General features: G+C 39.6%; 1 protein-coding gene across 5 annotated transcripts in view; it reads left to right on the top strand.

Moving 5' to 3' along the window:
- LOC126245547 (calcium release-activated calcium channel protein 1-like) overlaps positions 1-25,211 on the top strand; it is a 537,065-nt gene that overhangs the window by 435,681 nt on the left and 76,173 nt on the right. The window contains exon 2 of one of the 5 annotated variants that reach the window (XM_049948325.1): positions 24,434-24,578. The exons of 3 other annotated variants lie outside the window; for them this stretch is intronic. In XM_049948325.1, coding sequence (XP_049804282.1) covers positions 24,459-24,578 — 120 coding nt within the window. In that variant the 5' untranslated portion in view covers positions 24,434-24,458. Of the gene's footprint in view, positions 1-24,411; positions 24,579-25,211 lie in introns of all 5 variants that reach the window. One more of the 5 variants, XM_049948327.1, reaches the window with a different exon arrangement.

Raw genomic sequence — 25,211 nt, forward strand, 5'->3', positions numbered from 1 at the left:
TTAATATTAATAAAGCATGAAAATTGACAATTTGATGTTACAAATCATACCCAAACATCACAATTTGCTTCCAAATATGTATTTGAACAAAAGTTTTCAAGAAACTAGTCTTTTGTATAATCTAATAAAACACCATAACAAAGCCATCTGGTTCCCTAACAATGCCTAATTTTAACATGTTAATTTGATAACCCAAATATCCCCCGAAGTCAATTAGGCCATTACACAAATTATTAAATTTACTTTGCCAATACAGATTAACATGTCCAAATTGTGGTTACTGAATTACAAATTTTTTATTTCATTCAATAAATTTTGAACATGCAATATTTATTGTTGTAAAATATAGCTTTGAAGCTAATTTTATTGAGAAGTGGGCTGCACAGCCAAAACTTATAGTTATTTACAGTATTAACTATTATTTATAATTGTAGAATGCTTCAATAAAAATCTTGGAAAGACCATTTACTGTACTCCCAATTATATAAACATTGTTACATACACTTTTTCTCATAAACATCAAGTGCAAGAACGAAATATAATTAGTCCATCATATATAATTAACTAGCAGGTCAGACCAATTACATCATAAGGGCTCTTAACATTAATCAGCTTCCCCCCCCCTCACCACCACCACCACCACAATTTAATCTGCGGACTTCTATGGTGGCCACGAATTCTACAAAAAAGCTTTCTATGATTTTAATAGGTTGTAATCACACCCAACACAACAAGGGAACATGTGTTTCCAGGCTATATCAGCAAGTCTGACCACAACGGAGGACAGAAAATCATGTGGACTACATGTTAATAGTCAGAATCACAGTGGCATAATTTGAACATTCAGCCACTGTCTTGAGAAGAGTGGTAGCTCATAATTAAAATTAGTGGAACACTGCTCCAAACAAATTTTAGTCTTTGTTTAAAACTGTGTAAAAGGAAACAATTTATTCATAAACTTTACAGAATCCTAAAAAAATGAAATCAAACTTTTTTTTTACTTACTTTAACCTAAACTGTTAAATTCAAGCCTGATCTATTCATCTAAAAATGAAATCCATTTTTCTTATTTTATTAACAATTTTCTTCTTGATCTCTGGATAACCACCAAGGAAATTTTTCTCCACTAAAAGCACTGCAAGTGCAGTTACTCTTTCTATATTTATAGTGCTTCTCAAAAAAGTTTTCAGTATTGAAAGCAGCACTTTTCTTCTGATGTAGTCGTGCATACTGTCAAGAGAATTTTTTTCAGTTTTGTTATTTCACGAAGATCATCATCCAGATTATTTTCCAAGATAAATTCCAGCAAATCAATTAATTTGCAATATTTATGAATGTCAGACCTGAAATAGAATACTGTTAGTTCAATTTCAAGCTTTTCTTTATCAGTCATGGGTTATGCTTCAGTGGTCAGAGACTGCAGTTGGTTATACTGTAAATTATTTCAACACGAGGCATAATCTGATAAAAAGGTCTAACCAAAACTTGAAAAGATAGTCATTCAGGTATTTTCAAATTCTTGTGCTTCTGCAGTGATTTGATTTGCATTTGATGTTGACTTGATTTCAGTAACGCAGTTTTTTAAAGGTAGAAAATTTTGATGATCCTGTTTATGGTTTATACATTGAAATTCCACCTTGTAGGGGTGGATGTGGGATGCTGACATTCATATGCCTCTTGAGAATGGACACACATTGTGATGATCTTGAGAAGAGTTGTGGAGATGCTTCAGGAACTGAAATGGGAGTCCCTGGAGGAAAAGCAATGGTCTTTTTGAGGGATACTATTGATAAAATTTAGAGAACCTACATTTGAAGCTGACTGCAGAACGATCATACTGTCACCAAATTCTTTTTGTGTGAAGACCATGAAGATAATATGTGAGAAATTAGGACTCATACAGATGCATATAGACAGTCATTTTCCCCTCACTCTATATGCAAGTGGAATAGGAAAGGAAATGACTAATAGTGGTACAGTGTACCTATTAAATTAAGCTGATGTATTTCTCTCTTTTTGAAACAAGATAATTTTTTTTTTTTAAATAAAGCTGAGAACGCCAGCCATGGTCTGTGTTCAACCAAAAAGGCTGAATTAGTATGTAAGTGAAACCACAACAATCACAGGCTGAGTGAAAACATTCATATAGCTGATATAAATGACATGGACTTGTGTCAGTCAGTTGTTTCACATAAAGTAAAACAAAACAGGGAGAGTGCATGAAAAACATCCATACAGCTGATGTGGCCACAGTGATTAGTTTCATTCAGTTATTTAACTCAAAAGAAAAAAAAAAAAAAAAAGAGAACTGAATGAACACACACACACACATACACAAAAAAACAGTAGCCTGGTCAGTCAGCTGTTAAAATCAATCAGTTGCACCATTACTATCAGCACTCCATTTGCTTATCACCACCACATTGGAAAGGCTTTCGTGAATTAGCATTTGCAACAAAACCATTTATTAATTCCTTGTAATGTCATTAATGATCGTGCAAATCAAGATACTGTTCTGTGAGAGCAGAATAAATTACAGTTCTTAACCAAAGTGAGAGCCTTCTGTCGTAGTGAATTCCCAAGACTGCTAGAGTTCTTTCCAATTTCCCAGAGTTCAAGGAGTTTATGCTAAACCACACACTTGTGTTAGTTATACTCAGTGATATACCAGCACTGTCCTAGAACTGGAACTGAATACCAATTTACACTGTTGTGTCCAAGCACGAGGGCAGCTTAGGCTGCTCTGTGGTTTGCCCCAAGTCTCAACTCAGCATCAGATTACGATATTGGTTCACCATCTGTGAAAATGAACACAGAAATCAGGAGAGCACTGGAGTGGATGAGATGTATTTGAACAATGAAATTCTTCATGTGCTACGGCACTTTCAGTGAACCTTGGACCATCCAGCAAAGAAACCAGCACATCCATCCAGGACACCCTTCTCTGCTTGCAACATTTATGGAAGGAAACAACATTATACCGGTTACCATGGCAGGTGGAAATAGGGCAACAAGCTAATGGCTACAGCAGCCAAGGTGACCTGCAAAATAGCCACTGAAGTACAATATTGGCCCTCCCCATACAGTGACCCGGCTGTTCAGGTACAAGGCTATGCTTTATTTGGAGGGGAAGAAGATGAAAGTGGGGGATGACAAGCTATTGTCAGTGAAGTCAACTGCTTGATTGTGGCACAACTGCTTAAGGGAAGTCCTTTAAACCTTGGGATAGGACTTTGCTCTTTGATAGCTGGATTAATTCTCTGATATGAAGACCCAATTGTTTATGATGTTTGAGGCATAGCAACTTATGTATACCATATGTGCAGCCCATGGATTGAATGAAGGTTTGTCCTGAATTTTGTTTGATGACAAAAAAAAGTCAGATATTGACTAAAATGTTGCCTACGTTCCTATCTCATACCTATGGTGCTGGAAAGGAAGAATTAATACATTGATTAGGGTTTCATTAACTGCTAAATTTAAATATATTCAGTTCTGTAACTCAGTACATATTCGCAATACAGTTTTATGTACCTATAGAAAAATTCCCAACTGGACGACTGGGAATGTCCCAATAATCGAGTTGAAGCAGTTAATTGCACATATACTTTATTCATGAAGTGTCACACAATAACATGTCTCCACAGTATCCTGGCTCAGAACACACTTGAAGTCTTTAACTTAACCACAGCTGTTCCTCTCTACACTTGCCAGCAATGCCTGTAACAGTCAACCTCTCCCTCTTGTAGTGCAGAATGCTGAAGGGAAAATGTGAACTGTGTCATCGTTTGGCTGGACTGGTGTGCACAGATTTGACCAGCTGCCTTGGGTGGCTGTGCAGGTCATAGCCAGACTGTTTCACAAAGTTATGTCATGCAAGGTGCTGGTGCTGTATAGCTTGTAGGAGAGCAGGTGGTGTGAAAGGTGCTTGGCATACTCAAACTATGTCTCTGGCAGGGCAGAGTGTCTGGGGAATGGGGTGAGGGTGTAGGTGTCGATCATGGTGGGATCTCCAGACATGTAACAGTGAGGATATCTGTTGAAAGATGAGATGATATGGAGGCCTAGTTGATGTCACTGGGTATGATATATGCGTGGTCGAGGTGTCAGATACATGCAACATTGGCTGTCAGAACATTTTTGATGTAGGCCGTGAGGCACAGATCATTATCAACCAATCTGATGGTGGTGTCATCAGTGTTGAAATCGCTGAGATTGAGCCCAATGATAACAGGGTGGGCTGTGTCACACTTGCACGTCTGCATACTAGGTAATGGGTGGTCATCATCGGCACTTCTAATAATTTCTGAGTGTGCGGCCACATCCCATCAACATTCTGCCACGATATTTCACCTCAGGACACCTGGCCACTTTCAGGTGAGTAGATAACTACTCAAGAGCCCAGGTGCATTCACAGTATTTATGCTGAATCTCTCTCATGTGAAATTGGCTGGCATCTTTCAGTGCACACATCAGGTGATGACATATGCAGGACAGCTGAGTTGTGTGTGCAGCCCTCAGTGATGGAAGTGAGAGATGATCGAATCACTGAGTATTGAATGACCCCGTCACTGCTGACTGCTGTGACTGGATTCAGATTTGTATCCAGTTGAAAGCTGTTTTCATGATTTATAAGATTATTGCTAGGCGTATTTCCACTGATTATTTGATTACTGAATTCAAAAAACTGGAGCTAAAACTTTTGTTCTGTTGTATTCCATTGCCCCCCCCCCATGAATCATGGACCTTGCCGTTGGTGGGGAGGCTTGCGTTCCTCAGCGATACAGATAGCCATACCGTAGGTGCAACCAAAATGGAGGGGTATCTGTTGAGAGGCCAGACAAATGTGTGTTTCCTGAAGAGGGACAGCATCCTTTTCAGTAGTTGCAGGGGCAACAGTCTGGATGATTGACTGATCTGGCCTTGTAACACTAACCAAAATTGCCTTGCTGTGCTGGCAGTGCGAACGGCTGAAGGCAAGGGGAAACTACAGCCATAATTTTTCCTGAGGGCATGCAGCTTTACTATATGCTTAAATGATGATGGTGTCCTCTTGGGTAAAATATTCCGGAGGTAAAATAGTCCCCCATTTGGATCTCCAGGTGGGGACTACTAAGGAGGACATTGTTATCAGGAGAAAGAAAACTGGCATTCTACAGATCGGAGCGTGGAATGTCAGATTCCTTAATCGGGCAGGTAGGTTAGAAAATTTAAAAAGGGAAATGGATAGGTTAAAGTTAGATATAGTGGGAATTAGTGAAGTTCAGTGGCAGGAGGAACAAGACTTCTGGTCAGGTGACTACAGGGTTATAAACACAAAATCAAGTAGGGACAATGCAGGAGTAGGTTTAATAATGAATAGGAAAATAGGAATGTGAGTAAGCTACTACAAACAGCATAGTGAATGTATTATTGAGGCCAAGATAGACACGAAGCCCACACCTACTACAGTAGTACAAGTTTATATGCCAACTAGCTCTGCAGATGACGAAGAAATTGAAGAAATGTATGATGAGATAAAAGAAATTATTCAGATAGTGAAGGGAGACGAAAATATAATTGTCATCGGTGACTGGAACTCGATAGTAGGAAAAGGAAGAGAAGGAAATGTACTAGGTGAATATGGAATGGGATTAAGGAATGAAATAGGAAGCCACCTGGTAGAATTTTGCACAGAGCATAACTTAATCGTAGCTAACACTTGGTTCAAGAATCATAAAAGAAGGTTGTATACGTGGAAGAAGCCTGGAGATACTGGAGGGTCTCAGATAGATTATATAATGGTAAGACAGAGATTTAGGAACCAGGTTTTACTGTAAGACATTTCGAGGGGCAGATGTGAACTCTGACCACAATCTATTGGTTATGAGCTGTAGATTAAAACTGAATAAACTGCAAAAAGGTGGGAATTTGAGGAGATAGGACCTGGATAAACTGAAAGAACCAGAGATTGTAGAGAGCTTCAGGGATAGCATTAGGGAACGATTGACAAGAATGAGGGAAAGAAATCCAGTAGAAGAAGAATGGGTAGTTTTGAGAGATGAAATAGTGAAGGTAGCAGAGGATCAAGTAGGTAAAAAGACGAGGGCTAGTAGAAATCCTTGGGTAACAGAAGAGATATTAAATTTAATTGACAAAAGGAGAAAATATAAAAATGCAGTAAATGAATCAGGCAAAAAGGAATACAGACGTCTCAAAAATGAGATCGACAGGAAGTGCAAAATGGCTAAGCAGGGATGGCTAGAGGGCAAATGTAAGGATGTAGAGGCGCATATCACTAGGGGTAAGATAGATACTGCCTACAGGAAAATTAAACAGACCTTTGGAGAAAAGAGAACAACTTGCATGAATATCAACAGCTCAGATGGAAACCCAGTTCTCAGCAAAGAAGGGAAAGCAGAAAGGTGGAAGGAGTGTATAGAGCAGGCGCGGCTCGTGGTTTCTATACTGGGGAAGGCTGTGGAAATTTATCGATCGGAGCCAACATAGACCTCGGGTTACGCTACAGATTAGTCTGACAAACAACTAAGAATTCAGGGGGAGGGCGGTGGGCTGATCACTCTCTACCCATAATTTTACGTACTGTATCTTTTATAATCAGGTATTAAATATCATTAGAAGCTAACTTCGAGTTAAAATCTTTGGTTAGTAGAATGAAATTTTTACTCTACAGCGGAGTGTGCGCTGATATGAAACTTCCTGGAAGATTAAAACTGTGTGGCGGACCGAGACTCGAACTCGGGACCTTTGCCTTTCGCGGGCAAGTGCTCTACCAACTGAGCTACCCAAACACGACTCACGCCCCGTCCTCACAGCTCTACTTCTGCCAGTACCTCGTCTCCTACCTTCCAAACTTTACAGAAGCTCTCCTGCGAGCCTGCAGAACTAGCACTCTTGAAAGAAAGGATATTGTGGAGACATGGCTTAGCCACAGTAAAGTTTGGAAGGTAGGAGACGAGGTACTGGCAGAAGTAGAGCTGTGAGGATGGGGCGTGAGTCGTGCTTGGGTAGCTCAGTTGGTAGAGCACTTGCCCGCGAAAGGCAAAGGTCCCGAGTTCGAGTCTCGGTCCGGTACACAGTTTTAATCTGCCAGGAAGTTTCATATCAGCGCACACTCTGCTGTAGAGTGAAAATTTCATTCTAGAAACATCCCCATGGCTAAGCCATGTCCCCGCAATATCCTTTCTTTCAGGAGTGCTAGTTCTGCAGGTTCGCAGGAGAGCTTCTGTACAGTTTGGAAGGTAGGAGATGAGATACTGGCAGAAGTAGAGCTGTGAGGACAGGGCGTGAGTCGTGCTTGGGTAGCTCAGTTGGTAGAGCGCTTGCCTGCGAAAGGCAAAGGTCCCGAGTTCGAGTCTCGGTCCGGCACAGACTTCATCACAACTCAGATCAGAGAACGATTAAGTTTCAATGATCACTTATCGATTGCACAGCTGTGTGATCCATTGTTGTTTGCAAAACATCAAACTATTTTTCCGGGGAAAGAGCTTAAAATAGCTGTTAATTTGTTCAATTTACAGTCTTCAGATCTACGTCATGAGCTGAAAGTGTTGTAGAGCCAAAAAGATTTTATGAGGGTGTCAGGTGCTTTGACCTTGTTGAACTTTATTTACGATAACAATCTGGCTAAAGCTTTTCCTGAAAGTGTAAAACTTCTGCAAATAGTAGTAACTTTCCCTATGACGACCGGAGAGGCAGAACGCTGCTTCTCTACATTAAACCGAGTGAAAATATAACTTTGGTTAGTGTTTTTACGTCATCATTACATTTTGTGACACTTTGCAGCAAATCATACGAAAAGACTAATTTCGGAGAGATCTTTAATGTGATGAATGGTAACTTTGCGGCTGCTGAATATTTTTGGTATTTTCAGTTCTAAACTTAAGGCATTTACTGTGGTTTACCAACAAAGCTTGAAGTTTACGAGTTCGCATGATGATACTGTGCTGTTATTGGGTGGCATGAGCAATCCGTGCAACTGCCATATTTATTCACATGTTTGAGAAGCGAACAGTTCGTATTTATTGTGTATTATGAAAAATATGCATTTATGTGAAATAGCGCACTAAAGATCTCTCCAAAATACGTCATTTTTAGTACGGTTTGTTGTGCTAAAGTACACAAAATGTGACACTGTAGCGCAACACACTGTACCAGTACCAAAAGTGAATCGTTTCAGAAAATGTCATCACGTTTATGGCTGGCTAAACATGACACAAGCCTTTTTTACTCACTTTACTTGACAGGCTAAATTGTAGGACTTAATATCTCTTTTATCAATTATGAATGCACTTTTGCTTACCTCAATTCATTTGTTTATAGACGAAGTCAACTCGTCTCCCCTTCTCCGCAGCAAAATGGTCTGTGACCATTTCATTGAAATTTGGCCGATTCAGTAATTCTTTTTCTAGGGAACATATTGCAAGCGCACAAAGTCTCTCCTCATTCATAGTGTTGCGCATGAATATTTTCACTCGGTTTAATGTAGAGAAGCAGCGTTCTGCCTCTCCGGTCGTCATAGGGAAAGTTACTACTATTTGCAGAAGTTTTACACTTTCAGGAAAAGCTTTAGCCAGATTGTTATCGTAAATAAAGTTCAACAAGGTCAAAGCACCTGACACCCTCATAAAATCTTTTTGGCTCTACAACACTTTCAGCTCATGACGTAGATCTGAAGACTGTAAATTGAACAAATTAACAGCTATTTTAAGCTCTTTCCCCGGAAAAATAGTTTGATGTTTTGCAAACAACAATGGATCACACAGCTGTGCAATCGATAAGTGATCATTGAAACTTAATCGTTCTCTGATCTGAGTTGTGATGAAGTCGCAAACGTTTCGTGCACACACTATTCTTGATTCTGTGAAACGTCCCTATTTTGCAGTTGGTTCTACCTGTTCCCAGTGATCGTCAGTTTCAAGTGAGGCCCTAATTTGCTGGACAGAATCTGCAAAGTGCGATACGTATTCAACAGTTTTCACTGCAGCAATATTCCTCTGCTGCAGTTGATTAAAGAGAATGTCACAATGAGGCATGACTGTATTAAAAAAATTTAACCAGAAGAGGAAATCTTCGTCTTGCAGAAAACCCTTCAGTCCCGTGGCCTTGTTTATTGTCTTGTAATTACTGGCATCATCATCAATAATTCTTTCTAGGCACTCAACAATTTTCTTTTGGTATTTGTACACAGTGGTTACGGTCCGTGATTTAAAATTCCATCTGATGGACTGGGGACTGGTAGGTATACGATTCTTCACAACTTCGTCAAGAATGGCTGTACAACTAGAAAACCAGGAAAAAAAGGTGGAAATTCCTGTTGCTAAAGAAGATCGGCACTTGTTTATTGCCCGTCACACAATGTTCAACAATTAAATTTAACTGATGGGCGTAACAGTGAATAAAGTGAGCATTCCTGTACATTTCTCTAATTGTACTTTGAACTCCACTTTTATGGCCACTCGTAACAGGAGCACCGTCGTAACAGTGAGCTGCCAGTTTTTCAGGTGTTTCATGTACATTCATTTTCTCTAGCTCTCAGAGAACAGCTGCAGTTTCATTGTCTGCACTGTCACATTTTGGGCGTACAAAGGAAATAAATCTTTCATTTATTGGTCCCAGTAGCTCATAGCGAATTATTAGGACCAATTGTGACAAATTTGCACAGTCAGTAGTTTCATCAACTTCTATTGCGAGAAAGTTTGCCTTCGACAATTCACTCCTGATGAGGTTGAGGCATACCTCATAAATTGATTCCAGGAGTTCATTTTGAATTGTCTTCGATAGGCCTAAGAAAACACGGTTTTCTGATTTCTCAATGTGCTGGTTCAAGACACAGTCCAGTTCTGCTATAAGGCTGACTAATCCTCAAAAAATGCCTGGGTTTTTGTAATCTTCTGTTTCGTCGTGGCCCCTTAAGGCAAGCTCGAATTTGCCGCAAAATTTAATACCGTCTATCAGTTTACCAGAATATACTGATTTTTTTATACATTTACATTATGTATCTTTATATTACGGCGGTATGCACTGTCTAATTGGCACATGATGTCTACTTTCCCTAGCTATGAAAACTCAATGAAACCATTTAAATGTTTTTCTCTGGAATTATGTTTTTTCACCTTTGCGTGAAAATTCTTTAAGTCAGTGATACCAGTTTCAGTCCATGCACTGTCAGTACTATTTGTAAGAAGACAGGTGAAACATGCTCTATTAAAACTGCGTTTGTATCCTTGCCTAGATTTGCACTGTTTCTGTTCTTGAGTGATCGTTAGATCGGGTCTGGGTGCACCAAGTTCTTTCACTTTCATCCTATGGCCGTGTTCCAAATTTTTACCTATTAAATTGCACACTGAATTCATATTGCGCTGGTTTCACACTCGCGGTATGTTGCAGATATTCACAAGCAAGTAAAACTCGCTAAAATCTTGCAAAATACACTCCAAAAATAAACTTGCTAATATCGCACGGTATCAACAAAAGCAGTCAGTATCAGCAAGCAAGGAAAGTAAAGTAACGTGACAAATTTCGCGCACTTTGTCCTCTAATCACTTACGCAACTCTCGTTAGATGGCAGTACTGATATGTTACTGTAGTGTAGTGCACTCAGGCGGGATATTTGCAAACTTATTCTAAATGTGGATAAAATAGCCAATGGCAGAAACAAAACAACTATGTAAAACATTATCAAAACAATAATAAATACTAAACGTCGATTAATGACGCATCGAAGCGTAGTAGAGATGTGCAGAGACAGAGATTGGATAGCGAGGTTTCGGCCACTCTACATTCCTTTATTACATAGATAGTGGAACGTGAAAAACGTGTGGTGGTTGGTATGACACCCTGAGCCTTCGGGTCGCCCATAAAGAGCACTAGAGCAGTACTTTGCAGAAGCGACCATAGAGTAAATATTTAGATATTTACTCTATGGAAGCGACGCCCCCAAAACCGCTACTACATGCAGCTTACGGACGTTCCAAGGCGCAGCCTAAACAGTAAACACTAACCGTTCGGAAAACATCTATCGATACAAACAGTTCCAAAAACGTTGACCGTCGTTATTTTAATCGGAATGGGAAATATGCGAAATTGGTCCTGACAATTTAAATTATGTAATACGTTCTTGCGAAATTTAACATATATTTTGGGGCGGCTCCGCCTTAGAGGCTTTAATTACGAGCCGTGCTTGATATAGAGGTTCTATACAAGGGCGATGTTCTTGAGGACAATATTATAGAAATGGAAGAGAATGTAGATGAAGATAAAATAGGAGACATGGTACTGCGTGAAGAGTTTGACAGAGCACTGAAAGACCTAAGTCGAAACAAGTCCCTAGGAGTAGACAACATTCCATTAGAACTACTGACAGCCTTGGGAGAGCCAGGCCTAACAAAACTCCACCATCTAGTGAACAAGATGTAAGAGACAGACGAAATACCCTCAGACTTCAAGAAGAATATAATAATTCCAATCCCAAAGAAAGCAGGTGTTGACAGATGTGAAAATTACCGAACTATCAGTTTAATAAGCCACGGCTGCAAAATACTAACACGAATTCTTTACAGACAAATGGAAAACTGGTAGAAGCCCACCACAGGCAAGATCAGTTTGGATTCTTTAGACATGTTGGAACACGTGAGGCAATACTGACCCTACGACTTACCTTAGAAAATAGATTAAGGAAAGGCAAACCTACGTTTCTAGCATTTGTAGACTTAGAGAAAGCTTTTGACAATGTTGAGTGGAATACTCTCTTTCAAATTCTGAAGGTGGCAGGGGTAAAATACAGAGAGCGAAAGGCTATTTACAATTTGTACAGAAACTAGATGGCTGTTATAAGAGTCGAGGGACATGAAAGGGAAGCAGTGGTTGGGAAGGGAGTGAGACAGGGTTGTAGCCTCTCCCCGATGTTATTCAATCTGTATATTGAGCAAGCAGTAAAGGAAACAAAAGAAAAATTCGGAGTAGGAATTAAAATCCACGGAGAAGAAATAAAAACTTTGAGGTTCGCCGGTGACATTGTAATTCTGTCAGAGACAGCAAAGGACCTGGAAGAGCAGTTGAACGGAATGGACAGTGTCTTGAAAGTAGGATATAAGATGAAAATCAACAGAAGCAAAACAAGGGTAATGGAATGTAGTCGAATTAAATCGGGTGATGCTGTGGGAATTAGAGTAGGAAATGAGATGCTTAAAGTAGTAAATGAGTTTTGCTATTTGGGGAGTAAAATAACTGATGATGGTCGAAGTAGAGAGCATATAAAATGTAGACTGGCAATGGCAAGGAAAGCGTTTCTGAAGAAGAGAAATTTGTTAACATCGAGTATAGATTTAAGTGTCAGGAAGTCATTTCTGAAAGTGTTTGTATGGAGTGTAGCCATGTATAGAAGTGAAACATGGACGATAAATAGTTTGGACAAGAAGAGAGTAGAAGCTTTGGAAATGTGGTGCTACAGGAGAATGCTGAAGATTAGATGGGTAGATCACATAACTAATGAGGAGGTATTGAAGAGAATTGGAGAGAAGAGAAATTTGTGGCATAACTTGACTAGGAGAAGGGATTGGTTTGTGGGGCATATTCTGAGGCATCAAGGGATCACCAATTTAGTGTTGGAGGGCAGCGTAGAGGGTAAAAATCATAGAGAGAGACCAAGAAATGAATACACGAAACAGATTTAGAAGGATGTAGGTTGCAGTACTTACTGGGAGATGAAAAAGCTTGCACAGGATAGAGTAGCATAGAGAGCTGCATCAAACCAGTCTTGGGACTGAAGACCACAAAAAACAACTTATTACATTGAGTTTACCATGGAAATACAGTGTTCTTCTACTGTTGATTTTAACATTTGCTACAGACAGGTGTATATTTCATGTTATATACAATGCTGCTGAACAGTTCGTGTCATCTGGTCAATATATGCAACACCACACTCACTGGGAATTTTGTAAATACCAGCTGTAGCGCCAATCAAACCATGTTGTCCCATAGCATGACATGTTCACAATGGAAGAGCAGTTTATGTATGAAGACCATGGGCAACAAGTACTTCGTGGGAAGGGGCATGTGGATAAGACTAATTTAGTCCTTCGCTCAATGAGTTAGTACCGGTAGGTCCATACAAACAGGTTCTTGCATGGCTAAAACAAAGTAAGTAGGAAGCACCAGTTTTCATGTGTAGTATTTCAGTGAAGGACACTTGTTGGTCCTCCTTGAAGATGGTTTGGACACAGCATAGTACCCATGGCAAAGCTTCAGTCCACAATCTAATGTGGTACGTAATGGCGGCTTTGAGAGTCCTGTGCCACTGCTTGACTAAAACGTAACTCAGGGAGTAATAGGCTATAGTGCAGTTATGTTTTGTTTGACAGAAATTACACAGGGTGCCGAAGAGTGCTGACTCGAACTGGTGGCTTTGATCAGTAGTTATCATGTCTGGCATGCCGAAATATGCAACCCATGTTCCTACAAACAGGTGGGCGGTGGACTCTGCTGCGATGTCCTTGAGAGGGGGGGGAGGAGGACGGGAGCTGCTTCCACCTATTGGAATGCTCTGTCTGTCATTAGCAGTAAGTACTTGAAGGCCTCTGGTAGATGGCCAACAAAATAGATGTGCATATGGCAGAAGTGGGTTTTTGGAATTTGAAACTTACCTAATTGTGGTTGTGCATGGCTTCCGACTTTACTGCATTGGCATAATATACAGTCTTGTTTTTTGGTGTTGGGTCACACAAAGTGTTCCTTGAGGAGTTGGAGACAGTGGTTCTGACACCTGGATCAGATAGGGTGTGGAGTTGATTGAAAATTGCATGGTGCATTTTTTGTGGCATTGACAGCCAAATCCCGTTAAGGGACACTTCACAGAGAATCGGCATTTCAGTCCCTGGGACAGTGGGTCGTTTGATTTGTAGGCCGGTATTGTGGTTGCACAATTCCTTGATGCTAGTGTCTTTACACTAGTTGGTGGCTAGCTTCTCATAATCAAATTGGAGGGAGATGACATTGACTCATGATAAGTAGTCGGTAGTGAGGCTGTCACTTCCGTGCAGGTGTCATACATCTGTAGTGTACTGAGCAATAATATCCAGGTATCAGAAGCATCAAGGTTGACATCTTTGGTCTGTAAACACTATCACTTGATGACAGTCAGTATCTTCATGGAAGTATCTCACCGCCTAATAAACAACAAGGAGTTCTCAGTCAAAGGCTGACCATTTGCCTTGAGAGTATGTAAGTTTCCACAAGAAGAATCAGAGGAGCTGTATCTCCCTGGCCACTAGTTGTGCAGAACAGTGGGTGTTGCAATGTCGTTCACATTTGTGGTAACTGTGAAATATGCATCCGGAATGGGATTGGCCCACATGATTGTGTGTGTATGGCTCTTAAAACAGTGGTTATGAATTCATAGATTACTGTCTTGGTTGACTTCTTATTTCTGAAACCATGTTGAGGACTGGCTAATATTCCATTTTTGTTCATAATCTTTGTTAACTTATTGTGCATTAGTTTTCCAGTACTTTTGAAAATACAGGATATCTTATCTTTGACATCAGCTTTGATTACTGGAATAACTTTGGATCTTTTTGGCTGATTAGAAAAGACAGCCATTCCTAATGAGCAGTTACATATATGAGTGAGCGGATCGATAATATTTTTGAGAGAGAGTTGTAAGATTCTACTTGGTCTGCCATCAGCTCCTGCTTGGTATGTTGTTTTTAGTTTGGTAACAGCCTTTATTGTTTCCACCTTGATTCCATGATCCACAAACATAGATAATTTACAGCTGTTGATCTCGTTTTCTGCTGGTTGCTGATTTCCAACAAAATTAGTTTTTATTAACAATGTAGGAAAAGATAGATTAGTACACACACACACACACACACACACACCACACACACACACACACACAAAAAAAAGCAAGCATACATCTGTGTGCGCGTGAGGTGTGCTTGATTTGTGTGTGTGTGTGTGTCTTTACTGACGAAAGCTGTGGCTGAAAGCTACATGTGAGTGTCTTTTAATGTGCCTGTCTGTGACTTGATGTGTCTTCTTTACGGTAAGTAGCAGTCTATATATTCCTAGATTGTTGATATTCCTACCCCGAGTTCCATTGTTTCACTTTTATTAAATTTTCTACCATTCCGGTGAAGTAGCTGTTGAGTAATACTGCATTTGGTGTTTCACTTGGTTCTGTCACCTTTTTACTGTCATGTAACAAGACAATATTCTCACTGGTTTTCATGTTCTTGCTCATTTCCTTTTTCATGATATCCCACATAGCTTTTACTTTGTTTGTAGACTTTTTTATACACCTATCATTGCGTGCTCTTTTTGCCTGTATTATGACCTTTTGTGAAATGTTTGTGTATGTTTTATAGTGATTGTGCATATCTACTGTGACATTATTTTCTTTGCAGATTTGATGAAGTTCTCTTTTTTTCTGGAAGGAAGTTCTAATTCCTTTGGTAATCCAGCCATTGCCTCTTGCATTATTTCTGATATTTCTCATTTTTAGAGGGAAGGCAGTATCAAAATGCTTTTTTCTAGAAATATGTTGAATTTTGTATCCGAATTTTATACTTCATAGATGGCAGGCCAATTTTCACTGTGGTAGTGAATTAAAGATGTTTATGCTTTCCTGATGGAAGATCATGTGTTTAACCTTAAGTAGGTTGTTTGTCTGTTCTCCTTCAGTGGTGAAGGTCATTATTAAATCTTTATGCTACTGAATCCTGTATTGAATACTTCCACAGACCGCTTAAATTTCTCTTTATCAGTCAGACTTTGATCCTAGGCTGCCTGACTGGTTGATGTTATTCTTGTTGTAAGGTGTGCTGTGACAGTAAGATTAAGTGATTAGCTGAGACTGACCAGAACGGCTCCCCATTAACAATTACTGATAAACCCTACATTAAAAGTCACCACAAACCATAACTTCACATCTTGCTGCATATACCATTCAATTTTTTTCTAGATATACCTCAAAATTTTCTGACAGGGAATGGTACACTATGGCTATTATCAAATTTAATTATGGAACTTTTGTTGCTACTATCTCAAAGTCTTTTTCATGATTCTGGTGAGTCATTTTAGCTACATTGATAACTTCTGTATCATGCTTGATGGACATGACTACTCCCCTATAATTATTACCCAGTCTACAATAGAAGTCAATCACAGAGAAATTTTGTAGGGAGACAGATTTATTAAGGTCTCTTCAAGCCACTACTCAGAAACACATATTACAGAACTATCTTTTAGTTCATGCATTATTAATGCATTTAAATTTTCAACTTTGTTGTATATGACTGACATTTTAGTGAAAGATCTTCATTCCTGAATTTGTGGGACTATCTACAGTATCCTTACCTTCAGTTTGGATGCTGGTTATTTATAACTGCTATAGGTGCTGCTTTCAGCAATAAAAAATCCTTCAGATGACTTGGCTGCCTCATGGTATTTATAATTGGGCATGTTGCCGGGGTGTTTGGTGGTGATGCTAAAGTAGTTATAGTTGCTGTTGGTGAGGTTGTTGTTGATCTTTGTGAGGTTGTTGCAGATCCTGTTGAAGTTTCTTCTGAAGCTTGAGTGGTTGTTTCCATTGAGACTACAGGTCTTGCAACAGCACACAATTTTTTAGTACTGGGACAACAGTTTTGACAAATGAAACAGATTCATAGTTGTACTGATTGACATCTTGCTCTCTCCTTTTTTTCTGGATAGTTTCTCTGGTCTAGATCATTGTTATTCCTCAGATATCTACTTTCTTCTTCAGTTGTAGTTTGCACTGTTCTGATTATTTTCTTTTTATTTTTTGCGATTTTTCCCCAAAAGCCACTCATTAATTGTAGTTTGTACTGTTTTAATCATTGTCTTTCTGATGCCTTTTGCTTTCTCCTTTCTTATTTCCTTGTCCCATGGTTTTCTGGGGCTTGATATTAACATTTGGGATTATTACTTTATTCTTGTTAACAAAAAAAACCAGTCTTTCATGTATCTGTTTCTTTCCTTCTCTGTTTAAGTGGAAGCCTTGTACAGAAAATTTGTTTCTATTAATCTTTCCATTCCAAAGTTAACAGTAATTCTTCTTTTTTGAATTTCTTAACTCATTGATTGTCTGTACCAAATGGCAATTTTTTGCTTCTATTTTTGAATGTAGATGTTGTACATCATGTTGTTTTGGGATAGGATGAATAATTATATTGGTTTTATGACTAAGTTTCAGTATGTTCTCTAATGTTTCATGCAAATGCTTTTTAATCTTTTGAAAGAGATTATCAGTCTCATTTGTATCTTCTATTACCACTAATTTATCATCTATATTGAAAGTTTTTGTTAGGTTTACCACACTTTTTTGTGATTCCCTTTAATGGTGCTCTCCTATAGAAATGATCTACATTCTCTTCTCTGGCTGGACGCTAAAATAAGTACCTTGTTTTTCTCATTTCTGACCATTTCACTTCAGCCAAATGTATTTATAACAGACATGATATTGGGCACTGTCAGCTCATTTGTTTTTATGGTCATATCACTTTCACTCTTTGATTCTGCATTTTATTTATCATATTTTTGAATGCTGTTGCATTCAAGGTTATTAACAAGGGTCAAAATTTGTGTGTTTTTCATTTCCTTCATGTTTCTCTTAATCTCACTGATATAGTTTTCTAAAAATTTTATTATTCCTAACTATTTGGCTTTTTCTTTGAGAAGAATATTTCTGTTGTGGGGATTGAGATGTTATGTACGGTAATATCGAACCCAACATTAAGTATTTGATCGTTTATAATGACTAACTTTATTCTGATCATGTCGGTACAAACACATCCGCTCGAATACAGAGTTCGGAACACACTGAGATCAACAGTTTTCAAAAACGTTCATTCTCAAAGATGAGGCGATCGACTCTTGTGGTCGATAACCACCACAGAGCCCCCACTGGCAGTGCGGAGCACAGTAAGGGTGATGAGAGGCGTGTATGCACACAGCCGGCTGATGGCACAGGTGCGCGTGATGAATCGTGTTGTGGCAGGCGCTAGTGCGAGGTGCAATCGGACTGTTTCTCGATGTCTTGGTAGGCCCGACCAGCGGAGGGAAGGTGCGGAAGGCACCCACAGGTTGACTGTGCCACACTGCTGATGGCACGGTGGAAGCAGAAGGCGGCGGTGTGTCAGTGGGGAGAACATTGTCGTGCCGAGGCCGTGCGGTGCAGCGGATTTTGATCCGATCAAAGGCACGGAATGCATCAAAGATGCAATGCGATGTATTGGCAAAGTATTTGCCGGTGAGCGCCGCGGTAAGTGCAACGTGTCCGGTAACAGTTTGTTATTGACCGTACGACATAAAGGAGCAAGCATGCTGTGGCTTAACAGGTTGCGTAAGAGATGGCGGATGAGCAACACATACGGTAATGACAGAGTTATAGAGGCGCTAGATGTCACAGCAGGGGAGAAAACAGCAAGCTGCACATGACTGACCTTGGCGGCAGATGACTTCAGTGTAGACGGAAGCGTCACCTCAGAGTCCGTGGACAGTGAGTGCATTACACCGGTAGATGGCAGAATGTTCCAAGCGGAATTGACAGTGTCGGTGTTTTGATGTGCGAAACAGCTGTGATCGAAGGTTGGGGGGCGTGGCTGTGAGCCCTGTGCATGAGGCATGGCGACAGCGAGAGGTGGTGGAAGGTGGACGTGGTTGGCGAAACCATGGTCGGAGCAGGAAGACGATGAGATGTAATGTGACCGTGAAGAAGTTGAATTGGCAGACGAACTACTGGTCCGTGGTGGAGAGGTGACACAGTTTGATGGAACTGGAGCAGCGTGTGTGCTGTCGGCGCTGCAGTCGAGTCATAAGCATGCAAGCTGCTCGCGCGAAACTGCTGCACGTCGTGTGTTGGAGCGAAAAGATGCTCACTCGTCGAAGCAGAAATGGCAGATGTGTTGGTCGTACATTGCGGAGGTAGTGAAGAGGGTGGCACAGCAAGCGGCACTGGAATGCGGCTGGTTATGCCGTAGTACAGAAACGAAGTGTCTGGAACTACCAAGGAAAGGTGGCAGCGGTGTAAATAAGTTGCTTGTATTACATCAGTAACGTAGAATTTCCACTTGAGGCGGCGTGATGATGAAAGTTGTGACATCTGGGACATAGATCCATGTAGTGTGATCGTCAGGGTATTAGTTGTAGCTTGTAGTAACAGTGAAGGATTGGAAGCAGTTGGAGGTGGAACAATGACAGGAGCATCTCGTTGCATCTCGTGATCGGTCGGTGTCGGCTGCAGCGTGTGTAACTGATCTTGTACCAACAAGTTGTATGTTGCAATTTGCTCATGTAGCTGTAGCAGTTGTTCAGGCGAAAATGTATGTCGTAAGCAGTCGGAGGCAGAAAAATGACAGGAGCACCTCATTGCATGTCGTGCTTGGTCAGTGTTGGCTGCAGCATGTGTAACTGATCTTGTAACAACAAGTTGTATGTCGCAATTTGCTCACGTAGCTGTTGCAGTTGTTCAGGTGAAAATATATGTCATGAAGCAGTCTGCTGTGTATCACTGAGTAAAATGGGGTCAAAATCAGAATCTGTCTCTATCAAAGGGTAACCTGGCGTACAAGACAAGGTCGGTGGCACAGTATTGACATAACAGTTCGAGTAGACGAGATCATGTGTGCGATCATGAATGTGAAACTCAGTACTCAGCAGAGGTGGAGTGAGAACACATTCACTGCTGTATGAAGCAGTGATATGGCTGAAATCTTCTTCTGGGGTGGGTGAACAAGTTGTGGGCGCTATCCAGTAGTGAACAGCCGGGCGGTAAGCGTGCATAGTGTTGGCGAGTTGTTGACATGATACAGGTGTGGTAGCCATGACGGGATCATATGTCGCACAGCTGTTTGTTTTGACGGGGTTGAGGTCAGTGAGCCAGCAGGCAGCAGCCGTGACATCGCTGTCGGTAGCGGTCGAGCAGAGTCGGTGCGGTTTGGGTGCTGTGTAGAGGGAGGCGTGGCATGTCCAGTGTTGCACTGAGAAACAGCCAGCATTGTCGTCGGTGTAATTGGTGCATTGTCATTGATCGGTAGCATGTCCTTGATGAAATTGTTCCTGTGAATTCGACCAGGCATGCGATTTAGCCGTAGTTCGTGCAAACTAGGATTTGCAACATAGTCCCCGTTTGTTGCAGTCCATTGTTTGGCATGATTGTCCGATATCGAAGCATTGCACAAAGTTAAATCATTACACAAAAGCAAGTCAAAATAGTCCAAATTAATCAGCGAAGGAGCACTACACTGTCCATAAGTGAAATTATTGACGCATTGAGCGGGTTTCGACGGACGACATGTGCACCTCGGTCGCATTGTCGATGTGTGCGAAGGTGACGAAAGTTACCAAAAAGCACAATTCACACAAGAGTCGGGAATTTACACACTATTACACTTCCTGTACACTGCATCCAGATGCGGCGCTATGCGAAGTCGATGGGCATAGAAATCCGACAAAGGGTTGCTGCATTGTTTGTCCATGGCGATGTTCCAGTACACATTTCCGGCATCGTAAGTGGTGTTCGTGAGCATCGGAGTCACCAGTGTGGGGATTGAGATGTTACGTACAGTAATATCAAACCCAGCATTAAGTATTTGCTCGTTTATAATGAACTAACTTTATTCTGATCATGTCGGTACAAACACATCCTCTTGAATACAGTGTTCAAAACACACTGAGATCGACAGTTTTCAAAGAAGTTCGTTCTCAAAGATGAGGCAGTCGACTCTTGCAGTTGATAACCACCACACTGTCTTCTTTTCTTACTGACTACCTCTCATAATTAACACCATGCTTTAAAATTAATACTTCTGTTGTTGCACTGTATACAGTTACCATGTCTGTTGCTCCACTTGTAACATGCTTGTTTCTCGACCTTTTTGTTACAGGACTCATAGTTTTTAGTTTTTCTTTTCATGTTTACTGCACTTACAAAAGCCTTGTACACTTATATTGGGGCACTTTTTGCACAGAACACCATTAAATATATTATTTTTCCAAGCACAAGTTACAGAATGTCTAGTACTAGATTATTAGTACGTCATTCAACTGATTACAGGTGTTTCTGCACATTTCGCAGGAATTTCTTGTTGAATAAACTGGAAACAGTGAAATTCCTAAACAGGTCAGCTGATGATTACCATTATGAAATTATGCTTCATTATCATTTATGTCCCATCATGCAGCCATCATTGATTCAAACTAGTTGGATATAGATCTGATCTCAGGTCAGTATCCACATTAGGTTGTATGAGTAATATGATTTTTAAAAATTAACGGCTTGATCTCTATGTTTGTCTTGTATTAGCATAAAGTATCCTTCAACTGCAAACACCAAGCTAATGATATAATATAGCTCAGCATTTATTCACAGATTTTCGACTGACTAGTTGAATCAACTTTTGTCCTGTCTTTGTACATTTAAAAAGATATTATTTGCAATTAATCTTGTGATGGATATTTAACACACTGGCAATATTAATATAAAAGGGTGAAAAAATTGTACAGAGTTTCCTGGAGGGGGATCTGGATTAAGAGAATCATAGTCTGCAATGCATGGGGTATATTGGTGGTAATTATTTACCTAATGCAACTTGTGATACACATGCACAAAGAAGAAATGTGAACAGCACACAAGCGTTCTAAATAAATATGAAACATAAAAAAGCTTAATATTGGTTCACTGAAATACTGAAAATAGATGGTACTACGAAGAAATCTCATAAGCTTGGTTGCTATGCACAACTACAAGAATGGCACTAACACATATAAACTATGATATAAATTATTGTCATACATTCTTCACCTTCACAATAAACAAGGAAAGAAACAATCAAGTTTGGAAATTGGTTGAAAATAATAAATAATTAATTAAAATATGGATTAGTTTAATTTTACAGTGTGAAAATACGTGGTAGTAATGTCATGGGCCTTAATAGTTTCTCAGAATGAAGCTCAAAGTACAGGAGAGGAACTGATGGGCAAGTGCGCTGACATCTCAGGTTGGCTAGATACATGTCTGAAACAGTCCCTCAATACAACCGTTGAGTGACATTTGATCAAGTACAAATATCTCTCCTTCTGCTTTCAACAAAGTCATATCAGTCTGGCTGTTCCCCCTATGGACTATTAATGTTGATATGAAGCATTCTCACATATTAATGACTTTGTGGATGACTCACTCACAATCTGAGACATTCAGTAGCCAATGAATATCTCTGAAATAGTGTTATCTTGGAAAAATAATGGAAATATTTACTCACAGTTTAACCTGCTATCAAGTGGGTGCAAAGAAGTGCAGTAAGCTTTAAAGGTGTGCAGTAAGCTCTAAACTTACCAGAATATACAGTTCTGCACCTCGTAAAATGTAAAAATGCTTTAGGCTTTGTATACATAACTGATTCTCTTTCTTTAACCTCAACACAAAAGAAATGGAAAGTCTGCTTCTATTATTAAGGAACTATTTGTCATGGCCTATTAGTAGATAACTGTTTTCTCAAGTTTAACTGTGTTCTCATATTGTGGCAAGTTTCTGTATTCTTACAGTGTGGCAAGTTTTGTGAAAATGTATGAACTCGGTGACAGTGGATGAGCAAATTATTAAAAATGTGTTCTTACACTTCACCAGAAAATGTCTTTTATAAGATATTACACAAAAGAAATGGGACAGACTGATGTAGTAATTTGTGAATTTACCAAATATGTTCATGTGATAGCATTCCCCTTTAAAATAGTACCCATTTGAGTCCACACATCTACATTCATTTGTTCCAAAACTAAAATTATTTCTGCATATCACTTTCTATGAGGCTGTGCAAGAAGTCTCCCATTTCTACCTTCCAGAAGAACAGAACACTTCAGTAGTATGCTGCCCATCCACTGCTGCTGAGTTGATTGATTCTGATGAGACTTGTTACAGTGTAAACAAACAGTTCACTTGTTACAGTGTAAAGACACAGTTCAAGGTGAGAAAACAGTCATTGTGGTCACTAAGGAAGGTTAAAGAGTCCACTTACACTCAAAAGGAAAATACATAATTTATTGGAAAAATTGAGAATTCTGAACACAGGTTTCCTATGTGGAGTCAGTTAACATACTTCAGCCAGAAGAATGAACAATGAAGGCAAGCTTTGCACAGAGGAGACTATACATTCATCCCATTCTTTATTTGTGAATATAAAATGAACAACCATAACATGTCGTGCCCTCTGTCAAAACACACCTTACTGTAGTTGGCATAGAAAAACAAATGAGTTATCAACCCAAAGGTTAATTGTAACACCACACAGCCATATGAGGTACGGTTCTATTAGAGACAATAAATCCTTGTAGTTCTCCAATGTGAGAAACAATTGACCTAGCCATTCATAGCCATACTTGCAATTTTTAAACATGAAATCAGATTCATGTCATAACATACTTAAAGCATATTTATAGATGATATTTAAAATAGGCAGAAGTTGGTCTTTAAGAATAGTACATTCAGATAAACTAAGGGTAGGTAAGGGGGATATGACCACAGTTTCCAGTCACAGGGGCCGGCCGAAGTGGCCGTGCGGTTAAAGGCGCTGCAGTCTGGAACCGCGAGACCGCTACGGTCGCAGGTTCGAATCCTGCCTCGGGCATGGATGTTTGTGATGTCCTTAGGTTAGTTAGGTTTAACTAGTTCTAAGTTCTAGGGGACTAATGACCTCAGCAGTTGAGTCCCATAGTGCTCAGAGCCATTTTCCAGTCACAGGGAATAAATCTGTAAGAGAAGAAGAAAAGCTAATCATAACAATGCAGAATCTAACAGACCATAGAAAACTGTAAGAAGAGGTGAATGACATCCCGAATGCAAATAATGGAACATTTCAAATTAAGTGATGACATGCTTTGTTTTCTTTTCACAAAACATCATTAACAGAAAATGACAGCGGCCCACAGTCACCTCAAATAGCATCATGAAACTAGTACTATTTCTTTAGTCTGATGTCAAAGTAGTTGTAAATCCTTAGTCATGTTATCAGTTAAATATTTATTCACAGAGAAATGGGAAGAACTTAAGTTTTAACATAATTATAAATGATATATGTAACTAGATATTTAAAAGTTGGCTCAAATAGTACATGGAAATCATTTTTCAGTTGTCTACTGTAAAATATCTAATAAAAAGAGCCAAAAACATTCAATTTAGTTCAGCTGCTGCCCAGTTCTCCCATAAATTCAGGATTCATAGTATCTTTTGCACATCATTATGTTCAGCAATTACTAGAACTTCTGTAAAGTAATACCATGACTTTTAACATCTTACTAATATATACATCTCAGTCTTGTTGAATTATATGTATATTTATTGTACTTTTTCAAACCACTTACTCATTTGTTTTGGAGAGACTAAGTTTCCCATAGGTCCTGTGATTTACGTTTACAGGTGACTGGGTGAACTAGGAGCTGCAATGTCAGACAAATCATCTTCTGCTATACTGAAAAAGCCAGCTCCAACTTTTTTCCCATTTTACTCAAGGCAATATTCTGGCAACAACAATTCACCCTGGTATACAGGGGCTCTTTATAATGTGAGTACCTTCCTTTAGTTTATGACAGGCAGATGTTGAAGATGAACTGCATGCACCATTAATGTACTACTCAAATTGAATTTCATGTTATTCAATACTTCTTTTTCACAGCAATATTTTCATCAAATAATACAAAAACATAAAATTCCAGGATGAAAACAACATATAAAAATGAGGAAGTGTAACCATGCAAATACAGTTGATTGGTTGGTGGCACGTAGAAACATTTAACAGCTCAGAAAATGCACCAGAGTTTGAAGAAGCTATCATCTTAAATGATGTTTTCAAATTCATGAACTGGGGAAAAGGAGAAGGAATATGTGTTAATAAAACTGTGGGTAAGGCTTGCACTCCACGTAAAGTAATGTACACAGAATTAAAGCTTACAGAATTACTTTTTATTTCTAGCAATTGACATCCACATCCACAAATAAACACAGATAACTTAACACTGAGAGTAACTTCAAAGATACTGCTTGTACCAGAAATAACATATACAACACTCAGTTGCTGGATTGATTTGCAAGATCTCAGCGGTATGGTTTCCTCATGGCAATACCACTGTACAGTGGCTGGAGTGGCGATTTAATGAGATTTGTTCGGAGCATGATGCGAGTATGTGATCTCGAAAGA

Source organism: Schistocerca nitens, chromosome 1 (assembly GCF_023898315.1).
Source record: "Schistocerca nitens isolate TAMUIC-IGC-003100 chromosome 1, iqSchNite1.1, whole genome shotgun sequence".
NCBI classification, from domain to species: Eukaryota; Metazoa; Arthropoda; class Insecta; order Orthoptera; family Acrididae; genus Schistocerca; species Schistocerca nitens.